Here is a 27,660-nt window from a genome sequence, read left to right as displayed (position 1 = left end):
AGCCTTGTTTTGTTCCCCTGAGGAACATACTTTGGGGTTATGTGTGTGCGCTTCTGTCTGTGTGTGGGTGTGTCTTTTATGTGTGCTTCAGGGAAGAACGGCATTGGAGGATCCTCATTCCATGCTGATGATGTTTCCCGCTGACACTGGGATCGCACCACCAATCGCTGGTCGGCATAGCATTTAAAAAGCCGGCCCTAACTGCTATGGCGATCACACTCACTCTTACTCTTTCTTGGGGCTTGGTGATAAATGGGTCTCCGTGAGGACAGTCTCTCTCTTGCGAGGACTAGTCTGAGAGAAATTTAGTTTTATTTTGATTCATGATAAATGCTCTTGTCTAAAATCTATGCGAGATTGCAATGAGCTTGTTCGTGAACTCGTCCAGTTAACTGATTCTCTTGAGTAATAATTAGGTTCAGGAGAGTGTAGCTGTGTCCCAAATCGCATACTTATGCACTATTCTACGCCATTTTGTATTATAAATAGTGTAAGTAGTGTGTTCATACTGAAAACTCTAAAAAAAATTAAGTGCACTTTAATTACCCGGATGATGCACTCATTCAGCCGCTAAAATGAAGTGTGTAATGATGGACTGATGGACACTTCAGGCACTCAACGACCGCAGGTTTGCTTACGTAGCGGAAGGGGCGGAGCTATCGGACGCACATGTTGGATAACTTTATTTATTTTGGATGGTGAAAGCAAAATTCTACTACGAGTGATTATAGCGCCTCCCGATGGTGAATGCGGCAATACTCACGGCAGGTATTGTTTGATAATTCGGTTGTTTATTTCACTGATTTGGCCACCGTCAAACGTCATCAGGGAAACGGTTTGAATTTCCGCTTAGTAAAAAAACATTAGTGTGCCATTTGGGACAACACTACATACATATACTATCCTGTTGAGTGTGTAAGTGCATGAGTGCATAGTGTATAGTGTGCCATTTGGGATGCAGCTTGTGCCGTTTTGTTTTTTAGTTCGAGTAGTTTAGTCAAGACGTTTGGTACGTTGAAGATGTTTCTTTTCATGCATTCATGGTCCTTAAGCAATGTTTGTTTTATAATTATCTGCAGAACAAACCACCGTTATGCAATGACTTGCCGAATTACCCTAGTTAAGCCTTTAAATGTCACTTTTAGGTGTGTAGAAGCATCTTGAAAAAATCGAGTCTAATATTATATGCTGTCATCATGGCAAAGATAAAATAAATCAGTTATTAGAAATGATTGATTAAAACTATTATGATTAGAAATGTGTTGAAATCTTTCCTTTAAACAGAAAAGATGAAGTAGGAGGGCTAATAATTCTGACTTCAACTGTATATAGTTAGTATTAATATAGAGTTGTCTTATGGCGATTTATACGTCATGTGGAGATCTAACATAATTCATCTTTTCGTAGGGATTGGGAATGGTCATCCATCATGCACTTACGGAGTACAACAGGTAACATCTTTGTTATTTGTGTGTGTGTGTGTGTGTGTTTTTTAGAGGTATTTATATGAAAGATTTCATGTATTCATCTGATTTACGCAGGCAGTATAAAGAAAAAGAAGAGGAAAACCAGGGAGGCTTTTTCTCCACCCTTTCCAGCATGGTAAAAAACCTTTTCCACTTATCATTACCTGTGTTTCTAGTCCATGAACATCTCATAAATATTTACCAAATGCAGAAGCTTTTACGTACAGATAAATTGGTCACTTCCTATTAGGGTTATATTATATATTATATTGTTATCGCGATAATACTATGTCCAACAATCTCACAATTCGTAACTTTTTGATTTAATTGCTAATTTGTATGAATTTGTACAATCTCATTTGTGCATTTTAGTATGATTTGCTCATGTCCCAATGACAGGTACTCATCTCCCTATCGGCTTGTTAAGCGTGATGTCACGTGAATCAGCTTTCGGGTCCAAGCGCTCTATTCAACCGTATGGGGAGACTCATGAAATGTTAATAATAAACGTTTAAAAATGGCTGTAATACTTTCGAAACTCACAACCGCGATGTATATGTGTCTATGCCTAATATCCGATGACCAGAAAGTGATTCGTTTTTTTTTTTTATAAATTGTTAATGTTGATATTTGTTATGCTGCAAGCCCAGAGATTGTTTTGTACTCTATGACTTTATATAAAATTAACTTTAATGTGTGATAAGAATTAAAAGTAATCATAAATGAAAAATTTCTCAGCTGAAATGAGTGGCAGCTTGGACCTGGAAACAGTATTACATACGTCATCAACACGTCACCACTTAAAAAGCGGATAGTTGTGTTTAGGGGCGGGGTTTGGTGCCACGCCTTCTTTTTAAAATCGTACATTTTCATGCGACTTAACTGACAAAACGTAAAATAGTTATGTTTCCTCGTGAGATCAGGCTGGTATATCTAATATTCATATTGCATTATCTCATTTTCAAGGGGGGGCCAACAGTGTATCGCAAACATATAATAGTAAGACAGGAAATCAAAACCCAAATGACATGACATAACCGCGAAACAACGACAAACAGCAAAACCCAAACATTAGACAGAAGGGGGAAAAAGTATCACACGATTATCAGAAAAATTAATAAAATAATAAAACCGCAAAATATACAGATCAGTAAATCCAATCGCAACATCCTCAATGAAAACAAGTACAATCCAAAGTAAAACATGAGAGCAAAGTTTGTATAAACACCTTAAAGCAGTGGTTATAACCTTTTTTTGCCAGAAATGTTGTGGTTTTCGACTTTTCTCTTAGTGAATCACACTCAGTCTGGAGGTTATGAATATCAGAAGAATATAATTTATTGGACTATTTTCCAAAAAAGCAGAGACAGCCTGGAGCAGACCCATTCCAGTCTCTCCCCAGGACAAATCCAGGGAAGGGTTAAAGGAGGATTTCCCTCGGGACACCAACAACAGGTGTACATCACAATCACGCCCCCACAAGAGCAAGCTCCTGATTGGCGCGAATGTTCGCTTAAGTTCTGATTTTTTAACTCGCGAAAACGCTCAATTCGCAGTGCCATTTGCATGAATTTCACCATTCGCACTGAGTATTGCGTCGCAGGATGTCTATTCGTGTTTTTACTTTAAATCACTCACGCTTGACGCGCCTTCTGCATCTGGTGTGAACACAGTATAAAGATGTAAGTGTTTTTGATTTATTGATTTATTGTAATTCTGCTTTTGTCCACAGGTGGGCAGTATGTTTATCGCTGATGCAGATGAGAAGCTTTCAGTGCAGTACGTAAAAAACAAAACATCTTAATGTCTTTATTTTATTTTAATTGGTGACCAGAAAGTTAAAAGTTGCAGTTTCTTTTTATATACACTCCTGTTAAAACTCGGTGTCAGTAGGGTTCAAAAAAGGAATAAGAAATGTAGTAAAAAAGTAAAATAATTTGCCAATGGGCTAAGCGAAACTCTCATTTCAAAGAGAAATCAAGAATATTTTGCTATTTTTAAGGGAAACTCACTTCATTTATGTGAGTTTCTGACTCTTCTAAAGCATAAACATAGTATAATATGTTTGCAGATATTTCAGAAACATGCTAAGTAAGCATTCTTGTTTATCTGAAATAACAATGCAGAAGTCAGATATTCTGCTTTGGAAATGCGAGATACATGTCTGAACAGCTGTCTTAGTTTTGGTCCATTTAACCCGCCCAATGCTAGTTTAGCCAATTTAATTGCAGCACCCCGAGTTGCATTAATAGAAAACAGCATATTTCATTCATTCACTCAGGAAGGCTCTCAAAGGATGCATCCTTAACTGAAATGCGACCTCCGGTGGACAGTAGCAAACTCTGAAATGAGATGCAGATTCAGAGTTCCACATGAGGTTATTAATTAGCCGATAACATAAATATTACGAGCGTAAACATTAGGTGAGCAGGTTACATTGTAACCCTGTGTCCTAACAACACGCTACATGGTGAGATTTGCAGTGATAAGCAAATTTGGCTGTTTGCACCAGATGAAACTTGACAGAAATGTAAATACAGCCATTCAGAAGCACAGAATAGTGCACTCACTGCACTTCAGTGAAATTTTAAGGTTTATCATATAATTAATACAAATTAAACCTCTTTAACATTATTAAATGTAGGCTAGATGCATAATCCATGCTTGTGTTTTGAACCAGTAATACAATACGGAGTTTTGTCACTGGGTGTCACTTTTATACTGCACCATTTAAGGTTTTTAGATCCTTGTATTATTATGTCAAATTTCCCATGTGTCTGATGATGTCATTGCCGTATAGGACAAACGAGGCCATTCTGCTGGCTCTGTACGAGGCCGTGCATCTCAACAGAAACTTCATCACAGTTCTCGCTCAGGTAAGTTCTGTGTTTTTTTTGCATTACATTTAATGCTAGAATGTAATTGCAATGCTTGTATTATTAGGCTTAGGGCTGGCTGATTTTATCGAGGCAAATTTTGCATGCGCATTTTGCCAGTAAAGCCTGTTAAACCTCCAGGTGGAGCAGAGTTTACGACATACACTAGTTCACTGATAAGCTATGCCAAAAAAATGGCTTTGATTCTAAGTCGGTTTAATGTGTCTACAATGACTTCGAGATAATCGTTCTACGATACAACAGCTGTTTGCATCGCTTTTCAAATAAACCACGCAATTACAACATTTGATAAAGTTTTTACTGCAAACCCACCTTAAAACTACCGTTTACTGTTTGAAATAAAGTTTTCTGTGAGATGACTCAAGGGTCGCATGTTTATAAGTCACAATAAATTAACGAAAGCAGTTAAATCTTGGAAAAAATTGGTCTCAATTCTAATTCAGTTTAATCCTCGGATAATGACGTCAAGGTAATTGTTCTACAATAATGACTGCAGTTTGCGTCACTTCTCATATGAACTATGAATTTTAACATATAGCTGCTTTTTTTTACTCCAAAATCGCCTCAAAACTACCATCGACTGTTTAGAAATAAATTTTTATGTGAGATGATTAAGTAGTTGCATGTTTATTAGTCACGTTAAATTAATGAAAGCTGTTAAATCTTGGCAGTTTAATTGAGGTGAATGCACATTTTGTCAGTGAAGCCAGTTCTGTTTACCCTCTAGGTGGAGCAGAGTTTACTACACAGAATCACAGTTCACTGATAAGCTACGCAAAAAAATGGTTTCAATTCTAATTTAGTTTAATTGGTCGATATTGACATCGAAAGAATCTCATGTACCTAAACATTGCTGATTGACCATTGCATTCATGTCCTTAACAATGGCCAATCAATGGTGTTACGCACTCAACAGTGCTTGAATGTTGGCGGGGAAATAGATGTTTTTAATATTTCAGTACTGATTGGTATCAAAATTCCATTACCATGTCAACATCACAACCACTATTTTCCCTAGAGGATTTCCTGTTTGATTTTAATGTATATTTGGATTGGTTGGTTTCCGCAAGAGCGCCCTCTGGCTTTCGGAGGATATTTACTTTGAATCACGTTGCTGTTCCTTAAGAAGACATGTACAACAATTGCAGTTTTGTGTAGTTGCGCATGCAATTTCAATCCGATTAATCGCCCTACCCTAATTAGGCTTGTGCTATACATGGAGAGATATTTATATTAGCGTATGTTTTTGTTTGTCACAGAGTCATCCAGAGATTGACATGGCAGCTACACCCGCTACACCCGTCCCAGCCTCTCCTACAACACCACTTGGCACAACACCACCCTCTCTGGACTGTGAGTTCAGCTTCCATCACACATAAAAGTGATACTCTTTGGTTACACTTATTTTAACACTGTTCATGATAAATGGGGTATATGCAAACAGACTTTTAATTTCAGCCTCAGGGCTTCTGGTTAATTGTCGTCCCATACAAAATCGCCCCTTTTAATGTCTTATTTCTGAGATACTATATAAAGTGGGATAGAGAGATACAAAGAAGAAGCACTGCATTCAATTATATTTTTTCGTGCCATGTCTTTAAAATATTGAAATAAATTTTTCCTCAGTATTTCCAATGGAGTTTCTGCGCTAGCCTGCTGCTACTGACAGGGCCTGCGTTTAAACGGTCTTTCATCTCGTTTTACGCTTTAACAACCAAATGAATGCTTAAGTCTATTTAACTGATTATGTTTGTACTTTTCAACATCAATGCTGTAAAGGAACTAAATAAAAATTTAATATAGTCGCATGAAGCTTTCACTGGACGTTCATTATTGGACGAAAAACACTAGCTGTGTTGTGTAAATCTAATTAAAACCACTTATTTGGTGGTAAACAATATAATAACTTAATTGGTGTTTCATACATCTACTAAACTACAGAAAATATGACTTTCCAAACTATATTGTGCATAAATCATCTAAGCATTAGCATATTACACGATAACATTGCTGAAATTATTATAAAAACTAAATTAATTTATATATACATGCAATATATTGTTGTGCTTTTTGTCGCTATAAATAATCGATAAACTAATGGCCAATATTGATATTTTATTACAAAAAATTATTAGTTTAACCGTTGTCAGTGTCACTCTCACTACCCAATATCTACCATTCTGGTTGGTAAAGTGGTAAAGTTAGAGGCGGAAGCAGCGGCCAGCAAGGTACACAAGTTAACTAACAACAACAGAAAAGAAGCGCGGAAAAAAAAAAGAGTAGCGAGAAGAATGGTGGAAAATATTGAAAAACAAATCAAAGCTGCTAGTTTGGAGACACTTCGGGTTTTACGAGACAGTTGACGGAAAGGCACTGGGATAAAAACTATGCCCGAACTGCTTTGCAAAGATAAAATATGACAGCAACACTGCGAATCTACAAATGCACCTCGTTCGCTATCACGGTGAACTACTCTCAGGTGATAATGAGGGCAAACCAAGTCGTCCGGCAATCATTTACTGCAGTGAGGTATTATGCAAATGCATATTTCTTTGCACAATGTTGGAAATGTTGGCACTAATAAATGCATAAGATTTCCTTATTATGGGTATTTTTTTTCCTTTTTCAGTCACATATATCATGATATATCCTTTTTTCAATATATTGACTATCACGTAGATTTCGTGATGATATCATTATCGTTGGCCAAATGTCGCCACAGAATTGAATCGTGAGTTACCTGTATCGTCCCACCCCTAATTTACACACATCAACATAAATAAATAGGTTGAATGATGGACTCTAAAATCATGCAGGTTTTGGGTGGGCATATAAAGAAAACCCTACAGAATGGTAAAGCCAGCACCTCTCAATTCAACACTTAGATTTTTTTCCTGAATCTCGTCTAACTTTTATGCCGCTTTTTGCATCGCACCCTTCTGAAAACTTGATATCCATTAGCTGTATGAAATATTAAATCCACTCAGATCTGGCAGACTCAAACCCCCGTGGCAGAAATGGCGTGTTTTTCTTGCCCGAATGTGCAAATGGAGCTCAAATGACTTCAATCACAAGTTCACGGATTACTCGGTCAGAAAACCTGTACTTTACCTTAGCTAAAAGTTCATAGCATAGACAGTAAATGTCCTATTTTTGTAGCTATAATTCTTTCAGCAAGCCTAAATGTGTTTCTGCAAAGAAAACTGAAGCTCATCTACAGTTGAAGTCAGAATGATTCGCCTCTCATCAATTTTTGCCTTTAAAATGTTTCCCAAATGATGTTGTAAATGTTGTTGAAGTAAAATATGGGATTACTTTTCATGTTTAGGCCCTTTAATTGCAGTTTCTTGTAACTCTGTTCCAGACAATTGAATCATTCCACACAGGATCTGCAGACATCTTTGGCTATTGCTGCACAGAATTTTGAACAAAATCTTCAGCTAGTATAGTAACAAAAAAATGAACACATGAAATATAAAACAATACCTTTTGAACTTTTATTTAAGGTTTATAATTCAATTTCAATTATAAACAGTTGTCTAATCGAATCTCTCATATAATATACAGCTGAAGTCAAATTATTCATCCTTTTGTGATTTTATTAGATTTTTTTTTCTAATATTTCCCAAATGATGTTGAACAGATTCAAGAATTTTTCATTGTATTTTCTCAAAAAAAAATTTCTTCTGGAGAAAGTCTTATTTGCTTTATTTTGGCTAGAATAAAAGCCGTTTTTAATTTATTTAAAATCTATTTAAGGTCCATATTATTAGCCCCCTTAAACTATATTTGTTTTTGGATAGTCTACAATACAAACCATCTTTATACAACAACCTGCCTAATTACCCTAACTTTACCCTAATTAACCTAGTTAAGCCTTTAAATGTCACTTTAAGCTGTATAGAAGTGTCTTGAAGAATACTTAGTCTAATATGTGCTGTCATCATGGCAAAGAGAAAATAAATCAGTTATTAGAAATTAGTTATTACAACTATTACGATTAGAAATGTGCTGAATAAAATCTCTGTTCAGCAGAAATTGGAAGAAAATTATACATGAGGGTTAATAATTCTAAAACTGTAAGTTTCTTTTTCAGCACAATTACAGACATTTATTGTACTTTTATATGTCACTTTCTAAGCTACAGCGTATTTTGCATTATTGAAAATGTAACATTTATTCTAAAAAAAAAAAAACAGCAGTATTAGTTTTGTAAATCATATTCTAATCAGTTTTCGGTGTAATTAATTACCAAATAACAAGTTACTGTAATTAGATTATTTTTCTGCTGAACAAGTAAAATATGGGATTACTTTTCATGTTTAGGCCCTTTAATTGCAGTTTTTTTATAACTAGGTTCCAGACAATTGAATCATTCCACACAGGATCTGCAGACATCTTTGGCTATTGCTGCACAGAATTTTGAACAAAATCTTCAGCTAGTATAGTAACAAAAAAATGATTGAAAATTATTATATGACATTATTGAAAATGTAACATTTATAAAATCATTTTTAAAAAAACAAACAAAACATTAAATCTCTGATATAATATACAGCTGGAGTCAAATTATTCACCCTCCCTGACTTTATTTAATTTCTTTCCAATATTTCCCAAATGATGTTTAGCAAAGCAAGGAATTTTTCACAGTATTTTCTCTAATATTTTTTTCAGTCTGGAGAAACTCTTATTTGCTTTTATGGAAGCTAGAATAAAAGCAGTTTTCATTTTTTAATAAAGAATTTTTGGGTCAAAATTATTTGCCTCCTTAAGCAATATTTGTTTTGGCAGTCTACAGAACAAACCACTTTTTTTTCTGCAATTTTTGTTATAATAATAATGATAATATATTTTATTTATAACGCGCTTTTCTAAAACCCAAAACCCAAAGAAAGTAAAAACAACAAAGCACAGTAAAAAAAAAATACAATGAAAAACACAGTAAGAATAAAAGATTCTTTGTTCAACGAAGAGATTTCTTCACATTTCTAATCATAATAGTTTTAATAGCTCCGTTTCAATAACTGATTTATTTTATCTTTGCCATGATGACTTGCCTAATTACCCTAACTTTAACCTAATTAACCTAGTTAAGAAAAATGTTTGTACAAAATCAGATAGTATAGTCACAAAAAATGTAACACGTTAAATATAAAACAATAACTTTTTAACTTTTTTACAAGTCAAATCCAATTTCAGTTGTCTAATTTTAATTTAATTTAAATGAGCTTTTTGATTAAATATATATATAAGCAAGTCTCTCATATGCCATATATGCTAAATGACAGAAAATATTGTATAAAAATATTACTTTACAACCTTTAATGTAGTTAAATAAAATGAACATTTGCATATTATTCAACATTTATTTACTAATATTACTGAAGTCATTAGAAAAGCAATTTAAATACAAATTTAATGATTTAATTAGTAATTCATTAGTGATCTTGCCTTTTATTGGCATTAAAAGATAACTTTATGATTTTTTTAATGGCATGCAAGCTTATCACAGTCAGACACGTGTTTACAAATGTGATCTTTCAAAGTTAAACTCAAAAGTATATACTTTCTTTCTTTGTTTCTTTTTTTCTGCAGTGATGAATAATCCTGAGCTTCCTCTGGACCCAAACTTGCAGACGAGTAATCTTCTTATAACGTTCCTCAAATATTCCTCTATCGTGATGCAGGACACCAAAGGCAAGTCATCGCTTTTCTGAACGCGCTGTTTTCCAAAACACTGTGCGTGTTAATGCAAGGCAGCATCCAAACTCACTAATGATTCCAGGATGCTCTTGTTAGCATAAATATACAGGGGTTGTACATTATTACTTATTTTAGTTAGTAACCAATCAGTGCTTTGCTATCCGATTATATTGAATTTATTTAAAAAAAAATGTTGCTTTGTCCATTTTATGTTTTTAAGCCTATTACAATGCATCATGGAAATAAATAAAAAATACCTAAAAATATTTGCAATCTTTCTATTGGCAACAGAATTTTGTGGGGAAGCATGTCTAAGGGTGCTTTCACACCTGTGAATCGATTCAGTTGTTCCGAAACAGGAATTAAAATTGTTACATTGTTGCTGTTTGTTCTTGGTGCGGTTCGCTTTCACACGGCAAAGTTTCTAAACGGACCAAAAGAGCTAAAACAAGTCACGTGTGAGTAAACTCTCCTCACATTGGTCAGTTTCATGGTTTATTTTGCAGAGTCCCGCTCAGCTGTCAGTGGGGGTGGTGGTTTGGTGGTGTTTGACAGGGTGGGCGTGACGTGTTTGAAGAACGAGAAGGGATGCGGTGGGGAGGGGTGAGAAGGGTGCGCAACGTATTTGAGGACCAGGAGGGAGATGCACGATTTTCTGGAGATTATCACTCATTTTCGGGCATCCTGTAGTCTCTGTGCATTTGTGGGAGACTTGGAATGTCTGGAATGACCTCCCGCCCTGCTCATAATTCTCTCTTCATATAGCCGTAAGCCTATTACATATACATAATACACTGATATAACCGGGCTCGGATCGTATAGCTTTATCACTACAATCGATCCACTCCAGAGTTTGTTTCAATCGAGCCGAGACCACCTCATTCAAGCGATCTCGGAGCGATTGTTTTGGTGTGGATCCAAGCGCGATTGGTGGATTCACATATGCCAAACGAACCGTGCTAACTGGACAACTGGGACCGGTTCCGAAACAAAAGTCTATGTGTGAAAGCACCCTGAACCTCATGCGAAAAGTAGCTAATTTTATATTGAGGAAAACTTGGCTAATTTGTAAGAATTCATACGTTTTTTTTTTATCCATTATAAATTATGTGAATATTTGAAAATATGGCATGCCCCTAACCCTGCCCTGAACCTACTTGAGCAAATCATGCAAAACTATACAAAATTAAAGTAAAACGTTAAATTAGATTAAAAATAAAGTTAAATGTGTGCACATTTAAGTTAAAACGGTGTTTTTTATTAGTTATTACTTTGATTGTTGCAGTGAATTACGGGATTGAACTACAAAAACTACATTCAGCGCATTTGTCTGAAATAGAGTTTCTTATGTTTGTTGCAATGCGTCATTTTTATTCATTCGTTTATTTTCTTGTCGGCTTAGTCCCTTTAGTATTCCGGAGTTGCCACAGCAGAATGAACCACCAACTTATCCAGCACGATTTTACGCAGCGGATCTCTGGGAAACATCCACAAACACTCATTCACGCACACACTCATACACTACGGACAATTTAGCCAACCTAATTCACCTGTAGCGCACGTCTTTGGACCGTGAGGGAAACCGGAGCACCCGAAGGAAACCCACACGGACGCAGCGAGAACATGCAAACTCCACACAGAAACGCCATCTGAGCCGAGGCTCGAACCAACGACCCAGCGACATTCTTGCTGTGAGGCGACAGCACTACCTACTAGAGATGCGCGGATGGGCTATTATTTCATCCGCAACCGCATCCCAAAACTCATCATCCGTCCGCCATCCATCCGCACTAACATTTTTGACCAATTTTTAAAACCGCACCCGCCCGTCATCTGCTGACTGAGCTCTTTATTTGAATGGCTTATTCCTTTTTATTATTAAATGAATGTTTCTTTATTGATTATTAGAAAAAAGAGAATGACTTTAATGACATGCAGTTAATCCAAACGTGCAAGTCAAATCCAGCAGTAATTGACGCTTTGAAGTGACGCTAAACAATACGAGGACGTGTCGTTTCACTTGATTCAATTCCTCGTTCCTTGAGTCTTTTCCTTGCCTCCTTCTCTCGCACCCTATAGGGGTGGAAAGACGATGAAAGAAAGCAAGGAAAGGAAACGAGGATACACTAATAAGAAATGAGAAGCACCCCTATAAAGCTCTCAGAATATCAGCAGTGAACTCCGTCTCCAATTGGTGCACAGGGACAAAAATAAATAAATAGCCTAAATTAAACGGACTGTACAGTACAATTTTTTTTTTATTATTATTGTAGCCTAATAGAAAACGCATTTTGACACATCATTTCAACATTCAGACGAGAGCGCCTGGCCTCAATGCGCCCTACTGCACTGAAGGAGCGCTCGCTCGCAGCACTTGTTGCTGGAATGCATAGAATTCTCTTGGCAAGGAGCTGTAGACGTGGGAATGACTGGCCTTGTTTCTCCTAAAAGGAAAGTAGATTTTACTCTGCTGATCCGTCTATACGGAAGTTTGTAGAGGAATACTTCTGTACTTCATCCAGAATTAGTGTATCCGATTCCTCCTCTCATTCTGTGAAGTCAGTCCTAGGCTTTTTCGTTGGTGTGGCAGCTATGTGTACAAAAACAGTACAACCGCCCACCACCCGCCCGAATTTAATTACAATTGTATTTTTCGTCACATCATCCGCCCGATCCCGCGGCTGTAACCGCCATCCGCGCATTTCTACTACCTACTGCGCCACTCCGTCGCCCAATGCGTCATTTTTCCAAACAAATATTTGCAATCTTCCTATTGACCAAAAGAAAGTGTCATAGAAGGCCACATAATTTCGTGTCGAAGTATGTCTGTCATATCACGAGAAAAGTAGCTAATTTTGTACTGACGAAAACTTGGCCTGCTCGTAATTCATGTATTCAATTCAATTCACCTTTATTAGTTTAGCGCTTTTACAATATAGATTGCATCAAGCAGCTTCACATAGAAGATCACAGTGAACTGAAACCGTGTCCGTTCAGTTTTCAGTGTTTAAGTTCAGTTCAGTTTAGCTCAGTTCAGTGTGGTTTAATAATCACTACTGACAGTCCATATCACTACTTATTTCCCATATTAAGGTTTTAGTTATGATACTGCCAAAATAATTCCGCAGAAAACCGTAGATTTTTACCAAATTTCTCCGCAGAAATAGCAAAAAACGTCTGCAGACTCCGTCTGGCCCTTATTATGGAATTGGATTTTACAATGCTTATTTATTTTCGGCTAAACTGCATTCAGCGCATTTGGCCAAAATAAAGCATCACAGAGGATAACATGACTATCTGTCTTTAAAACAGCCTCTGTGTCTTAGCACTTAAAATATGCTGACAATGTAGGGCACTAAGTAGGTTTTGAAACGGAGCCATTTAATTCTCTTATCCCTTTGTACACATCTTACAATAATTTATGTACATTTTCAGATGAACACAGACTCAACAGTGCCAGACTATGCCTCATCATTCTGACCTGTATAGCTGAGGTAATGCATTCTGGGTATTGTTGTTATTATTATTATTATTATTATTATTGTGAGTTTGTTCCCTGATTTGACCTTTCGTCTTCTTGCTGTCTGTTTAACAGGACCAGTATGCCGATGCGTTTCTCCACGATGATAACATGAACTTCAGAGTCAACTTGCACCGAATGGTAAGAGTCTTTCCTCAGGTCTTGGTCGTCTATAAATGGCAGAATCCAAATGAAAACGATGTTTCTTGCATACAAAACAGCCGACTGCCTCTTGTCCTGGATTAAAATGGTACAGCCCAGACTCAGACTCCAGATAAATAGCCTACAACTCAACATATGCATGGTCATTGGTGTTATTTTGACCGAAGTTGGTCTCTTTTAGTTAATCTTAAAGAGACAGTTTAATGAAATCAATGGAAGTAAATGGGGTCCAATTTTGTTCCATTGGGATAAATGGTCTCATAGAAAGTTCATGTGACACAAAAAGAACGTTGTGGATGAAAAAATACTCAGTAGCATTTGTGTTATTTGGACTGAAACTAACTTTGGCCTTTCTTAAAGAGACAGTATACCCAAAAATGAAGTCAATGGAATTAAATGGGGTCTAAATTTTTGTTTGTTTTGATAAATTGTCTCTTACAGAAATGTCCACGTGACACTGAAAGAAAGTTGTAGATACAAATATTGACATTTGCAGAAGCATTTGTGATATTTTGGCTAAAATTAACTTCATGAATAATGAACTCAATGAAAATCAATGGGGTCCAATATTGTCTTGTTTTGATAATTGCTATCCCATAATTACTATCCCATCCCAAGTCGCTGATAAAGCCTCTCTATATGCAGTACCATTTGTGTAATTTTGACTGAAATTTACTTTAACCTGTCTTAAAGGGACAGTTCACCCAAATGTGAACTCAATGGAAGTCAATGGGTTCCAAATTTGTCTCCTTGTGATAAATTGTCTCTTACTAATATTTCAACTCATGTAGAACAGAAACTGAGTCGCAGATAAAAACATCTCCATTTGGAGTACCATTTGTGTTATTTTAACTGAAATCATTCTTGGCTGGTCTTAAAGGGACAGTTCACTAATAAAATCAACGTTATATAAAAGCCAATAGGGTCCGATTTAGTGTTCTTATCTGTTCTTTTACTGATATTTCAGCCCATGAGACATCGAAAGAAAGCCGCAGATAAAAACATCCCCTGTCGGCCTTTAGTGTGTGCTGTGCTGGGTGAGTTGTGTCTAACATTTGTGAAAGACTTACTGTTATATGTATTTATTTTGTCAATATTTATGTGATGATTGTTTGTTTTTGGCAGATTTGATGGTGGAGTTTGTTGTGACTCATATGATGAAGGAATTTCCTATGGATCTTTACGTGTGAGTTTCTGTGATATGCAGTTGTAAATGCTGGGGTGCTTGGCAAATGTGGAAATAATGACAACTTGTTGATTTATTTTAGGCGCTGCGTTCAGATCATTCACAAGCTGATCTGCTACCAGAAGAAGTGCAGGGTTAGACTGCACTACACGTGGAGAGAGCTCTGGTCAGGTATGAGCGCTACCCACTGTGTGTCTGAGGAAAAGCCTGTCATTTTTATCATCGTTCTTGCATATTTTGTGGAATTTGGTGAAGAAAAGTTTGAGAAATGCATTGTTATTCTCTCTTGAATCAATTCTAAGATTTGTTTGCCACAGCAGATGGTGCTGTATACTTGATTATGGCCATACTCTGCTTGCTAATTCTTTAGTAAGACCACTTGGAAATAAAATACTCAATTATAAAGAGAATTAGAAATGGTTTAAGAGAAATACTTGTGTTCATAATGAGCTGTCTGTTTTTAAAATCTAGCCTAGAGAACCGTCTGCTGTTAAAAACTAGGCTAGAATGCCATCTGCTGTTAAAACAAGCCTAGAGCGCCGTCTACTGTTAAAAACTAGCCTAGAGCGCCCTCTGCTGTTAAACACTAGCCTAGAGTTCCATCTGCTGTTAAAACTAACCTAGAGCACCGTCTGATTTGAAAAAACTAACCTAGAGTGCCGTCTGATGTGTAAAAACGAACCTTGGGCGCCATCTGATGTTAAACAAGCCTAGAGTGCCCTCTGCTGTTTAAAACTAGCCTAGAGCACCGTCTGCTGTTAAAAACTAGGCTAGAGTGCGTCTACTGTTGAAAACTAGCCTAGAGAGCCCTCTGCTGTTAAAAACTAGCTTAGAGCGCCATCTGCTGTTAAAAACTAGCCTAGAGCGCCCTCTGCTGTCAAAAACTAGCCTAGAGCACCCTCTGGTGTTGAAAACTAGCCTAGAGCGCCCTCTGCCGTTAAAAACTAGCCTAGAGCGCCCTCTGCCGTTAAAAACTAGCCTAGAGCGCCCTCTGCTGTTAAAAACTAGTCTAGAGTGCCCGCTGCTGTTAAGAACCAGCCTAGAGCGCCATCTGCTGTTAAACTCTAGTCTAGAGCATCGTCTGCTGTTAAACGCTAGCCTAGAGTGCCATCTGCTGTTAAAATCTAGCCTAGAGCGCTGTCTACTGCTTAAAACTAGCCTAGAGCACTATCTACTATTTAAAGCTAGCTTAGAGCGCCGTCTGCTGTTAAAATCTAGCGTAGAGTGCCGTCCCCTGTTAAAATCTAGCCTTGAGCGCCATCTACTGTTTAAAACTAGCCTAGAGCACAATCCACTGTTTAAAATTAACTTAGAGTGCCGTCTACTGTTAAAACTAACCTAGAGCACCGCCTGCTGTTTAAAACTAGCCTAGAGCGCCGTCTACTGTCTAAAACTAGCTAAGAGTAACATCTACTGTTAAAACTAGCTTAGAGCACCGCCTGCTAGTTAAAACTAGTCTAGTGCGCCGTCTATTGTTTAAAACTAGCCTAGAGTGCCATCTACTGTCTAAAATTGACCTAGAGCGCCGTCTACTGTTTAAAACTAGCCTAGAGCGCCACCTGTTGTTTAAAACTAGTCTAGAGCGCCGTCTACTGCTCAAATTTGCCTAGAACACCATCTACTGTTAATAATTAGCCTACAGAGCCTATGCTGTTGAAAATCTAGCTTAGAGCGCCGTTTACTGTCTAAAACTAAACAACACATTTTAAAATCTCTAAATGGATGCAGAATCAATTTCACAAACAATTCATCGCCACAGCTGTGGTATTTTGTACATTTTTTAAAAATTATTTTATTAAATACATTTTCTGGCTTGCTTTTTTTTTTATTTGATTGATTTATTTCAGTTTCTACTTTTTAAAAAAATCTTGCTTTTTCCTGTGTTGTTTTAGTTCACTTTTAAAATTTGAATCTGTGGATCTATTTTTTTTTCGTTGCTTTTGTTCTTGGGGATTTTTATCTTATTCCATCGTTTTTATTTTTTCTCGGAATATTTTTTATTTTCCCTTTTCCATGCGTTTTCATACGTGACTTTATCCTTTGTTTTTTTTGTGTTGTGTTATTACTTTATTTTGTGTTGTTTCATTTCGGGTGCGTTTATTTTCCTCCCCTTTCTCTGTGTGTATACCTTCTATTATTTTTCTTAGTGATTATAAACAAACTTCTCTGAACTCTGTTTATCCATAATCCTCCGCCACCCCTGATAACGAATCGTATAATGATGTTGTAAATCTGTGCCGGCAGTTGTGCAGACTCACAGGTCAAAACACTGATTATTCCCGTGTAAAAAATGCTTCTCTAAACAGCTTCGGATGGCCATGTTGATTGTGTTTTCCAGCTCTCATTAACCTTCTGAAGTTCCTGCTGTCTAATGAGACCGGCCTTCTGGCAAAGCACAATATCTTCCAGCTGGCTCTTCAGGTAAACCACAATCACTCTTTTAAAGGGATTCATGTGGGGTTCACACATTAAAGGGCTCCTATTTTACCCCTTTTATGAAATGTAAGATTAGTCTTTGGTGTCTCCAGAATGTGCCTGTAAAGTTGCCACTCAAAATACCCGTCAGATCATTTATCACACCCTGTTGAATAAGTACATTTTGGGGTCGGAGGAAAGTGTAGCTGTTTTTGTTGCCTGAGCCTTTAAATGCTAATTAGATGGTTCTCCCCGCCCACTGTTCCCACGTGCATGTCTGCTTCTACTGCGTTACGTTAGATAAACAGCAGTCAGTGACGGACATGGATAAAGCAGAGATCCAGTTTGTGAGGCAAAAACACCAAAAGTAAGGTTGTGAGTTTATTCAAGCTTTTCTGAAATGACGAGTCATACACAAATACCATACAAATTTCACAATACACACGTTCAGCTTTGCACTGATTTAGCAGGAGTATGTAAATTTGACAATTTCATAAACTCTTTTGTATGGATATTCATTATGCTACTGTACAAAATAAACCAGATTTAACATCCACAAAGCAGGACTTCTTTTGTGTGGTTGAAGCATCCTCGTTTATAGTTGTCTTTTCTTTATTACAGGCATGCATGTGCATGTTTTAAAGACATGTTAAACTTGTAAAACTCATTTTTAAAGTGTAGCTGATCACAGAGAGTTGGAACAGATCCTATAATCCCGGTCTCTTAGCTAATCCTGTCCTGTGAATGTTTATATTTGTTATGCTGTTAACTACAATTCAGTTGAGGGGGGAAAATGCACTTCTACATCACATTGCAGTAGGCCTCAAAAACTCAAGGATTGGAATCCTATTTCAATCTCAGGAAACTGGTACTCCTGTTGTTTGATTGAAGCATCCTCATTTATATTTGAACTGATATTATGTAGCTGTGGTGATTCCAGCGGTTATGAAGATTACATCAAGATTTTACTGTCTTTATTGTTTTAAGCTTGCGAAACTCATTATTGACCTGCAGCTGATCACAGAGAGTTGGAACAGATCTTTTAACCTCTTAAGGCCCAAGGTGTTTTTTCTATGCTATTTTTTTATTTGAAAAAAAAAGGCTTATTGGAACCTAATAAGAATAAAACCTAAGTGTCATCTTTTGATATGATGTACTATTAGAGAAAGAGGATGTCCATATAGGTGGACTCAGGGTCCGAATTTACATAAAACACTTTTTCCTGACTGATTTTTGATGCATATTTAACATATTCATTTTTAAAACATGTTTGGACTATCAGAGAGTAAAAACTAAATGTTTTGCCCATTTTGGAAAGGTAAAAATAGTGTTCGGGACATTTCATATGCTGCAATACTGTTGCAGGATGACACTATATGTCTGTAACAAAATAAAAACATTCAAAGTATTTTAAATAGCCACTTAAGAGCTAAAAATGTGCTGTTCACATATGTGAACACTAAGCCCTAGGAGGTTAATCCCAGTTTCTTAGCAAATTCTGTCCTGTGAATTTTTACATGCGTTACTAATCAGTACAGATCTTGTACAATGACATGCTAATGCACTCCTTCATTCAATTCGATGGATGGGGAAAACCACACGTCACGTTAAAAACACTGGTCCGCAAAATCACTGGTATTTGGACGCTATCTTAACGTCAGAAAATTTTTATAAAGAGACTTGTGTTTCTATCACTCCAATATAACTCTGGACACACTATGCTAGACACAGTTCTGTACAAACAGCTTTTAAAAGTTGATTTTCCATCATAGGTGCCCTTTAACACTTCTTTCCATCTTGTTTTAGGTGGTGAACCTCTTTAATATGTTCATCACGTATGGAGACACGTTCCTGCCGACCCCCAGCAGCTACGATGAGCTCTATTATGAGATTATACGCATGCATCAGGTGTTTGATAACCTCTACTGCATGGGTAAGTCAGCTGACCTTAGACCTGCTGCGTTCAGAATGATATATATATATATATATATATATATATATATATATATATATATATATATATATATATATATATATATATATATATATATATATATATTAGGGGTATGAACCTGGTCTCATGGTTCGGTTACGATTATCATGCCATCGATTCAGTTCAATTCCATATCTCAGTGCATTGACGATGCTTTCCATACATAATTAGATTTTTTCCTCACAAAACAAGATTTTTTTTACTAAAATCTACAAATTTATTTATTTACTATTTGTGATACAGTTTTATTCTTTAAAACATCAGTAAGATATGTAAACTGTACCCTTAATTTGACCTGCTTAAAGAAAACACTCTTTCTGAATGTATCAAACAAAACTCCAACACGCTTGCTTTTTGAGCGCTGACAGGCGAGGTCTTACACCCCTATAATTCCTCATTGTCTTCACCCGCTCAACAGAAAAGGTTGCGCCTGGCTTTGGAAATTAAAGCGTTGTTTACAGATGAGTGACAGTCTATATGTGCATAATATGCCAAAATAGACACAGTGGAGAAAACTCGCACCTCAGGCACGCTCGTGTCTGGATCCACAAGTATCGCAGCCGAGCAAAAAAAGTTACCTCACAAACAGGCCAGCGGGTCAAATGTCCAAAGTGTGTGTAGGAGAGAGAGAGAGAGAGAGGCAGAGAGACAGAGATTGATTTTTTTTACAGCATACCTCCCTAGTAGTGAAATAGCGGCATAATTATGTCCATAATTATCTATCTTTCAAGTAGTAGGAGCGTTTTATTTAGTCGCCCTCGACTCCTTCGCCATAGTGTTCTACTGCAACATCATCGTGCATAGGAGATAAAATAACCAGTTACGATCTATTACTGAACCGATATCGAATTGTCCCCATCTGCATCGTGGTACACTGAAGAAACAATTAATTTTGACACCCCTAATATATATATATATATATATATATATATATATATATATATATATATATATATATATATATATATATATATATATATATATATATATATATATTTATATATATATATATATATTTATTTATATATATATATATTTATTTATATATATATATATATATGTATATATATATATATATATATATATATATTTATTTATATATATATATATATTTATTTATATATATATATATATATATATATATATATATATATATATATATATATATATATATTTATTTATTTATATATATATATATATATATATATATATTTATATATATATATATATATATATATATATATATCGTCACCTTGGAATTATAAGGTTCTCTCTGCGGTCTGAATGATTTTGAGATATTGAGCTTTACATTTTTTGCATTCCATAAAGCAAACAGTATGTGTAAAACATTTGTTTATTAAATAAATGGTCTTAAAATGTAAACAGCTTATAAAAGAACATCCAAAAAAAAACATAAAACAAATTGTGATTTAATGAAAATAGGTCAATAACTCAATTTTGATAATGTCCGATAGAACCTTATAATTCTAAGGTGACTATATATATTTTTGTTTTATTTATTTTTACTGTCTGTTTAGACAATGTTGTAGCACCTTTTATGCCCAAGACAAATTTTCTCTGATCTTTATGACACTGCAGTGCTGAGAGTCTCCACCAACGCGGGCCAATGGAAAGAGCCTGCTAGTAAAGTTACTCACGCTCTTGTCAATGTCAGGTAAGAGTCGTCAGGGTTTTTACTTTTTATTTCTGTATTTTTCTTAGCTTTTTTGTGTTTGGTTATTTTTCAGTACTCTCATGCTAAGCACTGTAAATATATATATATATATATATATATATATATATATATATATATATATATATATATATATATATAATTTTTTTAAAGATTTATTTTGGCCATTTTTGCATTTATTTGATAAGAAATGAAGCAAGGATTCAAATTTGGGGTGCCCGGAGCGCTTTTTACACCATGTGTCAGCATGCTAACCACTGGGCTATTGCGCTGACATTTTTAGAAATATTTTGAACATATTGATAATTTAGAAGCCTTAAAATGTGCTTTGTCTTTTTTCTTTACCTATGTTTGTTTGCTTTTAAAATTATTATTATTTTTTTTTGTATTGTATAATTTTATATATTTTTAAATTGTATTGTCGGGGCCACACACAGTGGGTAGCACTTTCGCACCACAGCAAAGAAGGTCATTGGTTTGAGCTTCGGCTGGGTCGGTTGGCGTTTCTGTGTGGAGGTTGCATGTTCTCCTCGTGTTGGCGTGGGTTTCCTCTGGGTGCTCCGGTTTCCCCCACAGTCCAAACACATGCACTATAGGGGACTTGATGAACTACATTGGAAGGGCATCTGCTGTGTAAAACATATGCTGGATAAGTTGGTGGTTCATTCCGCTGTGGCGACCCCAGATTAATAAAGGGACTAAGCCGAAAAGAAAATAAACGATGAATGTTAGAAACAAATTCATTGCAAAACGAGCCTTGAAATAATCTCTACAGTTATACTAAAATACTTTTTATTTGCTAATTGATTATGAATGATCAATCATATAACAAAAGCAGTACTTGAAACATAGTAAAGCCTTACAAATATTTATCTTCAGTTTTCAGTTTACATAATTTTCACATTTGGATTTAGTTACCGAGTCTCCACATAAACACAGCCTGTGCTGCTTCAGCCAAAGTCTACGACCAACATCTGATAGCTTTGTTAAAATTGCGGTTTTCTTGATTTATTTTGGTTTGTGCATGAGAGACACGGTGAATAAATTATTGATTTTGCAGTCTGAGGCAATGTGCAAGTGTTCTGCCTGCTTTCAGAGTGTCACCATGTGTTTGTGCAGCACAAAAGAAGTCATGCGCTTTTTTTACCCATACATAATGCAGAGGATTACAGCAGAATATGAAAACACACACACATTAGAAGCTCTATGTAACGCTATCTTTTATTCTACACTGTAAAAACTGTAAAAAAAAAAATAATAAAATCTGTAAATTATTAGTGATTTATGTATTTATTTAATTTTTTTTATTTTTCCCACGGCTATTTCTACTTTTGAGTTGCATTATGGGAGCTTGATCTTTCATTAATCAGCTTGAAACACCTTGAAAAGTTGGAAAAAGTGACGTTTATGTACATTTTTAATAGTACAAAGTGCTCTGTTGTCTGGGTTCGTGTTTTATATTAGACTACAAAAACCTTTAATAAGCTGCTAGCACATTTTCTGCTATTTTACAGATTTTTCCCTGTTTTATTTACTTATTTATCATGTTACTTCTAAAATGTCACTAATAGTCACTTTGTTAAACTGTAGAGTTGAATTTACAACATCAAAAGTGGACAGACCAGAGATCCACATCCCATAATGCAATTCACAAGCATAAATAAACACTTGTGAATCACAAAATACAGAAACTTCATCAACAGATATAGTTTACACAGTGCTTGCTGCTTTCAATGCATGATACATAATGAAGTATTTAATTATTCTTGTGTGTTTTTGTTTTTTTTAGAGCAATTATTAACCATTTCAATCCTAAGATTGAGTCGTACGCTGCTGTGAACCACATCTCGCAGCTCTCAGAAGACCAGGTAACTCAATATATTCACATCCCTCATGAAAAATTATGCTTCCATTGCACGTACCATTAAAACATTACAAAGCATCCAGGTTTACCCTTTAAAAACAGCACATTTAAATGGTTTCTAATGTGTTTCGGGAGATATTTGATTACGATTTATTGGTTTTTAACAAACCTCCAATAAATAGCAACCAAACCAGACCCCTTAGTTTTTCACGTTTTTGCGATTAAAATGACTTTGTGGACAGGATTGGCCAGCCCAGTCACCAGACATGAACATTATTGAGCATGTCTGGGGGAAGATGGAGGAGGCATTGAAGCTGAACACAAAGAGTCTTGATGAACTCTGGGAGTCCTGCAAGAACGCTTTCTTTGCCATTCCAGATGACTTTAATAAGTGATTGGAGTCATTGCAGAGATGTATAGATGCAGTCCTCCAAGCTCATGATGGAGTCACACACAATATTCATTCTGTCTCCACTGCAGCATGACTTTATATCCTATACTGGACATTATCAAGGCATGATCATATTTTATTTAGCTAAAATAAGCGCAATCTAATAGGGCCTTTGCCTTACATATAAGCCACTTTTGATATCAAACGATCAACTAGAAATCAAGTTATTATTGGTTGTTGCTAAAACTTAAGTAGGCCACAAGACTTTGGTTAAATAGTGTAGAAAATATACACTTCATCACGTGTTGCGGCATAAAAGTAAAAGAAATATGATTTAGGGATGTGAATAAGTGAACTGTAAGTGTTGATTGGAGCAGTCAGTCAGTCGCAGGTGTTTGTGGCCACAGGTGCTGCTTAATTAGCCTTTGATCTGCAGGGTAATGATGTCGTGCGCTGGAAGTGAGGTCAGTTTTACAGATGGCTGCTCCAGCTGTCACTCGCCGTCCCCAGTCTCTGCTCTTTTATCTCGAGGTATGCCAGATGCTGCCGCATGACCTCCATCAGACCTCCTCTACCCTCTCTCCCACTCTTTACTTTAGTGTTTAAGTGCTTGGGCTTTTGTGTTCATGTTCCTGTTTGGTGCCCTGGAGCGCACCAGTCACACTTCAGACTTAGGATTAGTGTTCGCAAGGTGACCGAAAACAGCCTGGAGTTTTAAAAAGCCCACTTTGAAATTATTCCTTGCATCAGTTGCTACGGAAAATGGTTTTGATTGGAGGATCATTTTGGGTAGATGAATATTAATTTATTGGTATGTGTTAACAACAGCAACAACAAAGTAAAGCTGGACCTGCATTCATAAATGTAGTAACTGAATAATTCTTAATCAGATTTTCTAAAAAAAAAAAAAATAAATAAATAATTGTTTCAGTTTTCCCAGAGATGGGTTGCGGCTGGAAGGGCATTCGCTGTGTAAAAACGTGCTGGATAAGTTGGCGGTTCATTCCGCTATGGCAACCCCAAAATAATAAAGGGACTTAGCCGACAAGAAAATTAATGAATGAATTGTTTCAGAATGTATCAAAATGTTCGGCCGTCTGGCTGAACCTCAAGTCAGAGGGATTTTCAACTCTCACCTCCGGAAGAGCTTTGACCAGATCCCGAGGGAGGTTGGAGACTTGGCGACCGAGTGGTCGATGTTCTCCGACTCCATTGTTTACGTGGCAGTGAGGAGCTGTGGCCGTAAGGTCTGTGGTGTCTGTCGAGGTGGCAATCCACGAACCCGGTGGTGGACACCGGAAGTAAGGGATGCCGTCAAGCTGAAGAAGGAGTCCTACAGGGCGTGGTTGGCTTGCAGGTTTCCCGAGGCAGCTGACCGGTTCCGGCAGGCCAAGTGTGCTGCAGCACAGGGTGTTCCGGAAGCAAAAACTCTGGCCTGGGAAGATTTCGGTGAGACCATGGAGGTAGACTATCAGTCGGCCTCAAAGAGATTCTGGCAAACCGTCCGGCGCCTCAGGAGGGGAATGCAGCTCCACATCAATACTGTTTACAGTGGAAGAGCTGTTGACCTTGACTGGGGAATACTGTGAGGATCTCTTTAAACCCACCGACACGTCTTTCATTGAGGAAGCAGAGACTGGGGATGCAGGGGTGTACTCACCCATCACCCAAGCTGAGGTCACTGAGGTAGTTTGCAAACTCCAGAGTGGCAAAGCAGCTGGGGTGGATGAGATTCACTCTGTGTATCTTAGGTCACTGGATATTGTGGGGGTGTCTTGGCTGGCATGTCTCTACAATGGAGGTCGGGGACAGTACCTCTGGACTGGGCAGCTGGGGTGGTTGTTTCCATTTTCAAGAAAGGGAACCGGAGGGTCTGCTCCAAGGATAGAGGATCACACTCCTCAGCTTCCCTGGGAAAGTCTATGCCAGGGTACTGGGGAGGAGAATCTGGCCAATGGTTGAACCTAGGATCCAGGAGGAACAAAGCGGTTTTCGTCCAGGCCGTGGCAGACGGGACCAGCTCTATACTGTCACCAGGGTGCTGGATGGTTCATGGGAGCATTCCCAACCAGTCCACATGCGTTTTGTGGACTTGGAGAAGGCATTCGACCAGGTCCCTCGTGGCATTCTGTGGAGAATGCTCGGGGGGTATGGGGTCAGAAGCGCTTTAAGGACTGTCTCGTCCCTGTATTAACAGAGTAGGAGTTTGATTTGCATTGCCGGCAATAAGTCAGAATTGTTTGCAGTGCATGTTGGGCTCAGGCAGGGCTGCCCCTTGTCACCAATTCTATTCATAATTTTTATGGACCATTTCAAAGCATAGCCTTGGGCTGATGCAGATGTAATTCTGTTGGCTTCTTCGAACATGGACCTTTAGCATGCACTAGGGCGGTTTGCTGCTGAGTGTGATTTGGCTGGGATGGGAATCAGCACCTCCAAATCCGAGGCCATAGTGCTCCACCGGAAAAAGTTGGTTTGCCATCTCCAAGTTGGAGGAAAGTCTACAAAACAAACCATCTTTATACAATAACTTGCCTAATTACCCTAACCTGCCTAGTTAACCTAAGTAACCTAGTTAAGCCTTTAAATGTCACTTTAAGCTGTATAGAAGTGTCTAAATAATATTTGACTAGATATTTTTCATCTGTCATTATGGCAAAGATAAAACAAATCAGGTATCAGAAATGGTAGGTAGTGCTGTTGCCTCACAGCAAGAAAATCGCTGGTTCGAGCCTCGGCTCGGCTCAGTTGGCGTTTCTGTGTGGAGTTTGCATGTTCTCCCCACGTTCGCGTGGGTTTCCTCCTGGTGCTCTGGTTTCCCCCACAGTCCAAAGACATGCGGTACATGTGAATTGGGTAGGCTAAAATTGTCTGTAGTGTATAAGTGTGAATGAGAGTGTATGAGTTTCCCAGTGATGGGTTGCAACTGGAAGTGCATCCGCTGTGTAAAACATATTCTGGATAAGTTGGCGGTTCATTCAACTGTGGCGACCCCAGATTAATAAAAGGATTGAGCTGAAAAGAAAATGAATGAATGAATAAAAAATATAAATTAAGCAAAGATAAAAACGAAATAAACTATTGCTACTAAATTGTTTTGTTATTGTTTTTGTTGGAATATTACAATAATGAGGAAATTCAATCATTAAATCTAAAATAATACTGTATGGTCTTTATTTCATAAATAATTAAGCTCAATTAAAGTTTGTTAAAATGGCAAACTTTATAATTTCTTGTTCCCAAACAGTTTCAATTTCCTTTAAATCTTACAGTCACAAAACTTAAACACATCTGCGTTAAAAAAACAATTCACACTAATAGACTATGGTTGAAATTCACAATGAATCAAGAAATCTTGTGTACTGAACTGTGATTTTTTTCGTTAATTATAATCACAGCTCAACATTGCAGATCCTGTGATGACTATTGTGGATGTGCACATTGCGAAATCGATGCTGAAAGGATATATTTTGTGCAGCTCTGCTGTGAACAGTAATGAAGATGTTGAAGCTGGAAGGTTTCATGTAGTTGTATGTTTTATAAAGTGATCTGTGTTTTTCTGCAGGTGCTGGAGGTGGTACGGTCCAACTACGATACACTAACATTAAAGCTGCAGGACGGTCTGGATCAGTTCGAGCGTTACTCTGAGCAGCCCAGAGAGGCCGGCTTTTTCAAGGAGCTGGTAAGATCTTCAGGAATACTTTATTTGAAGGGAGCGTTCATGAGACTGTTGTTAAACATTTATAACCATGACATATAAAGATGAATGAGATCTGAATGTCTGCATTAAATGTCTTTCGCTCAGTTTTATTTCATTACAAATAAAGGTTTTTTCTCTAGGATTTTTTCCAGAAGTGGCGGCAAGCCTTTTTTAAACAGGTCTACCTGTGGCGTTATTTCAATGACAAATGTCGTGAGTGCAGTATTACAAGTCCAGATCGCATTTATGTAATAGCCTACGAGCATGCGAATCTCTTGCTGATTTCCTCTGCTCATGCACAAAACTTCTTGCACGCCCCCTTAAATATAAGCTGCTCAAGCACAGTTCTTCTTGTGCGCCCTCAAATAATCGCGGCTGAAGTGTGATTTAATGCGTTTATGTAACGAGTATGTCTCCAACATTTATTAGATTTGTTTGGAATATTTATAAATGTCTCTAATAGACCTATAGAGAGGCATTAATGCGTCCTGAATAAAGTGAAATGGCTATACATCGTGTTTGCTGGCCTCACGCATCACGCACCTGTCAGTCAGTCAGTCAGCACATAACCGTAAAGGGTAAAACTAATGACGCACAGCACTTCTACTGTTACAGAGAAGTTCACGCTGTTATAATTTACTTACCTTTTAATATGTTTTGGTGCGAATAT

At 37.1% G+C, this 27,660-nt stretch overlaps 1 protein-coding gene across 2 annotated transcripts in view; it reads left to right on the top strand.

The window, feature by feature from the left end:
* Positions 1-27,660, top strand: part of armh3 (armadillo like helical domain containing 3) — a 53,967-nt gene that overhangs the window by 16,372 nt on the left and 9,935 nt on the right. For both annotated transcript variants that reach the window (XR_015521088.1, NM_200619.2), the window contains 16 exon segments: positions 1,408-1,451; positions 1,542-1,602; positions 3,199-3,245; positions 4,267-4,342; positions 5,623-5,716; positions 9,959-10,060; positions 13,502-13,560; positions 13,662-13,727; positions 14,716-14,785; positions 14,874-14,934; positions 15,017-15,105; positions 17,273-17,355; positions 19,156-19,282; positions 20,942-21,017; positions 22,825-22,903; positions 26,856-26,972. Coding sequence is in view for 1 of the 2 variants with exons in the window: in NM_200619.2 (NP_956913.2) it covers positions 1,408-1,451; positions 1,542-1,602; positions 3,199-3,245; positions 4,267-4,342; positions 5,623-5,716; positions 9,959-10,060; positions 13,502-13,560; positions 13,662-13,727; positions 14,716-14,785; positions 14,874-14,934; positions 15,017-15,105; positions 17,273-17,355; positions 19,156-19,282; positions 20,942-21,017; positions 22,825-22,903; positions 26,856-26,972 (1,251 nt within the window). In the remaining variant the exon portion in view is untranslated.

This window comes from Danio rerio, chromosome 22 (assembly GCF_052040795.2).
Source record: "Danio rerio strain M-AB ecotype USA chromosome 22, GRCz13ab, whole genome shotgun sequence".
Classification (NCBI taxonomy): domain Eukaryota; kingdom Metazoa; phylum Chordata; class Actinopteri; order Cypriniformes; family Danionidae; genus Danio; species Danio rerio.
This window is presented reverse-complemented; position numbering and strand designations above follow the sequence as displayed.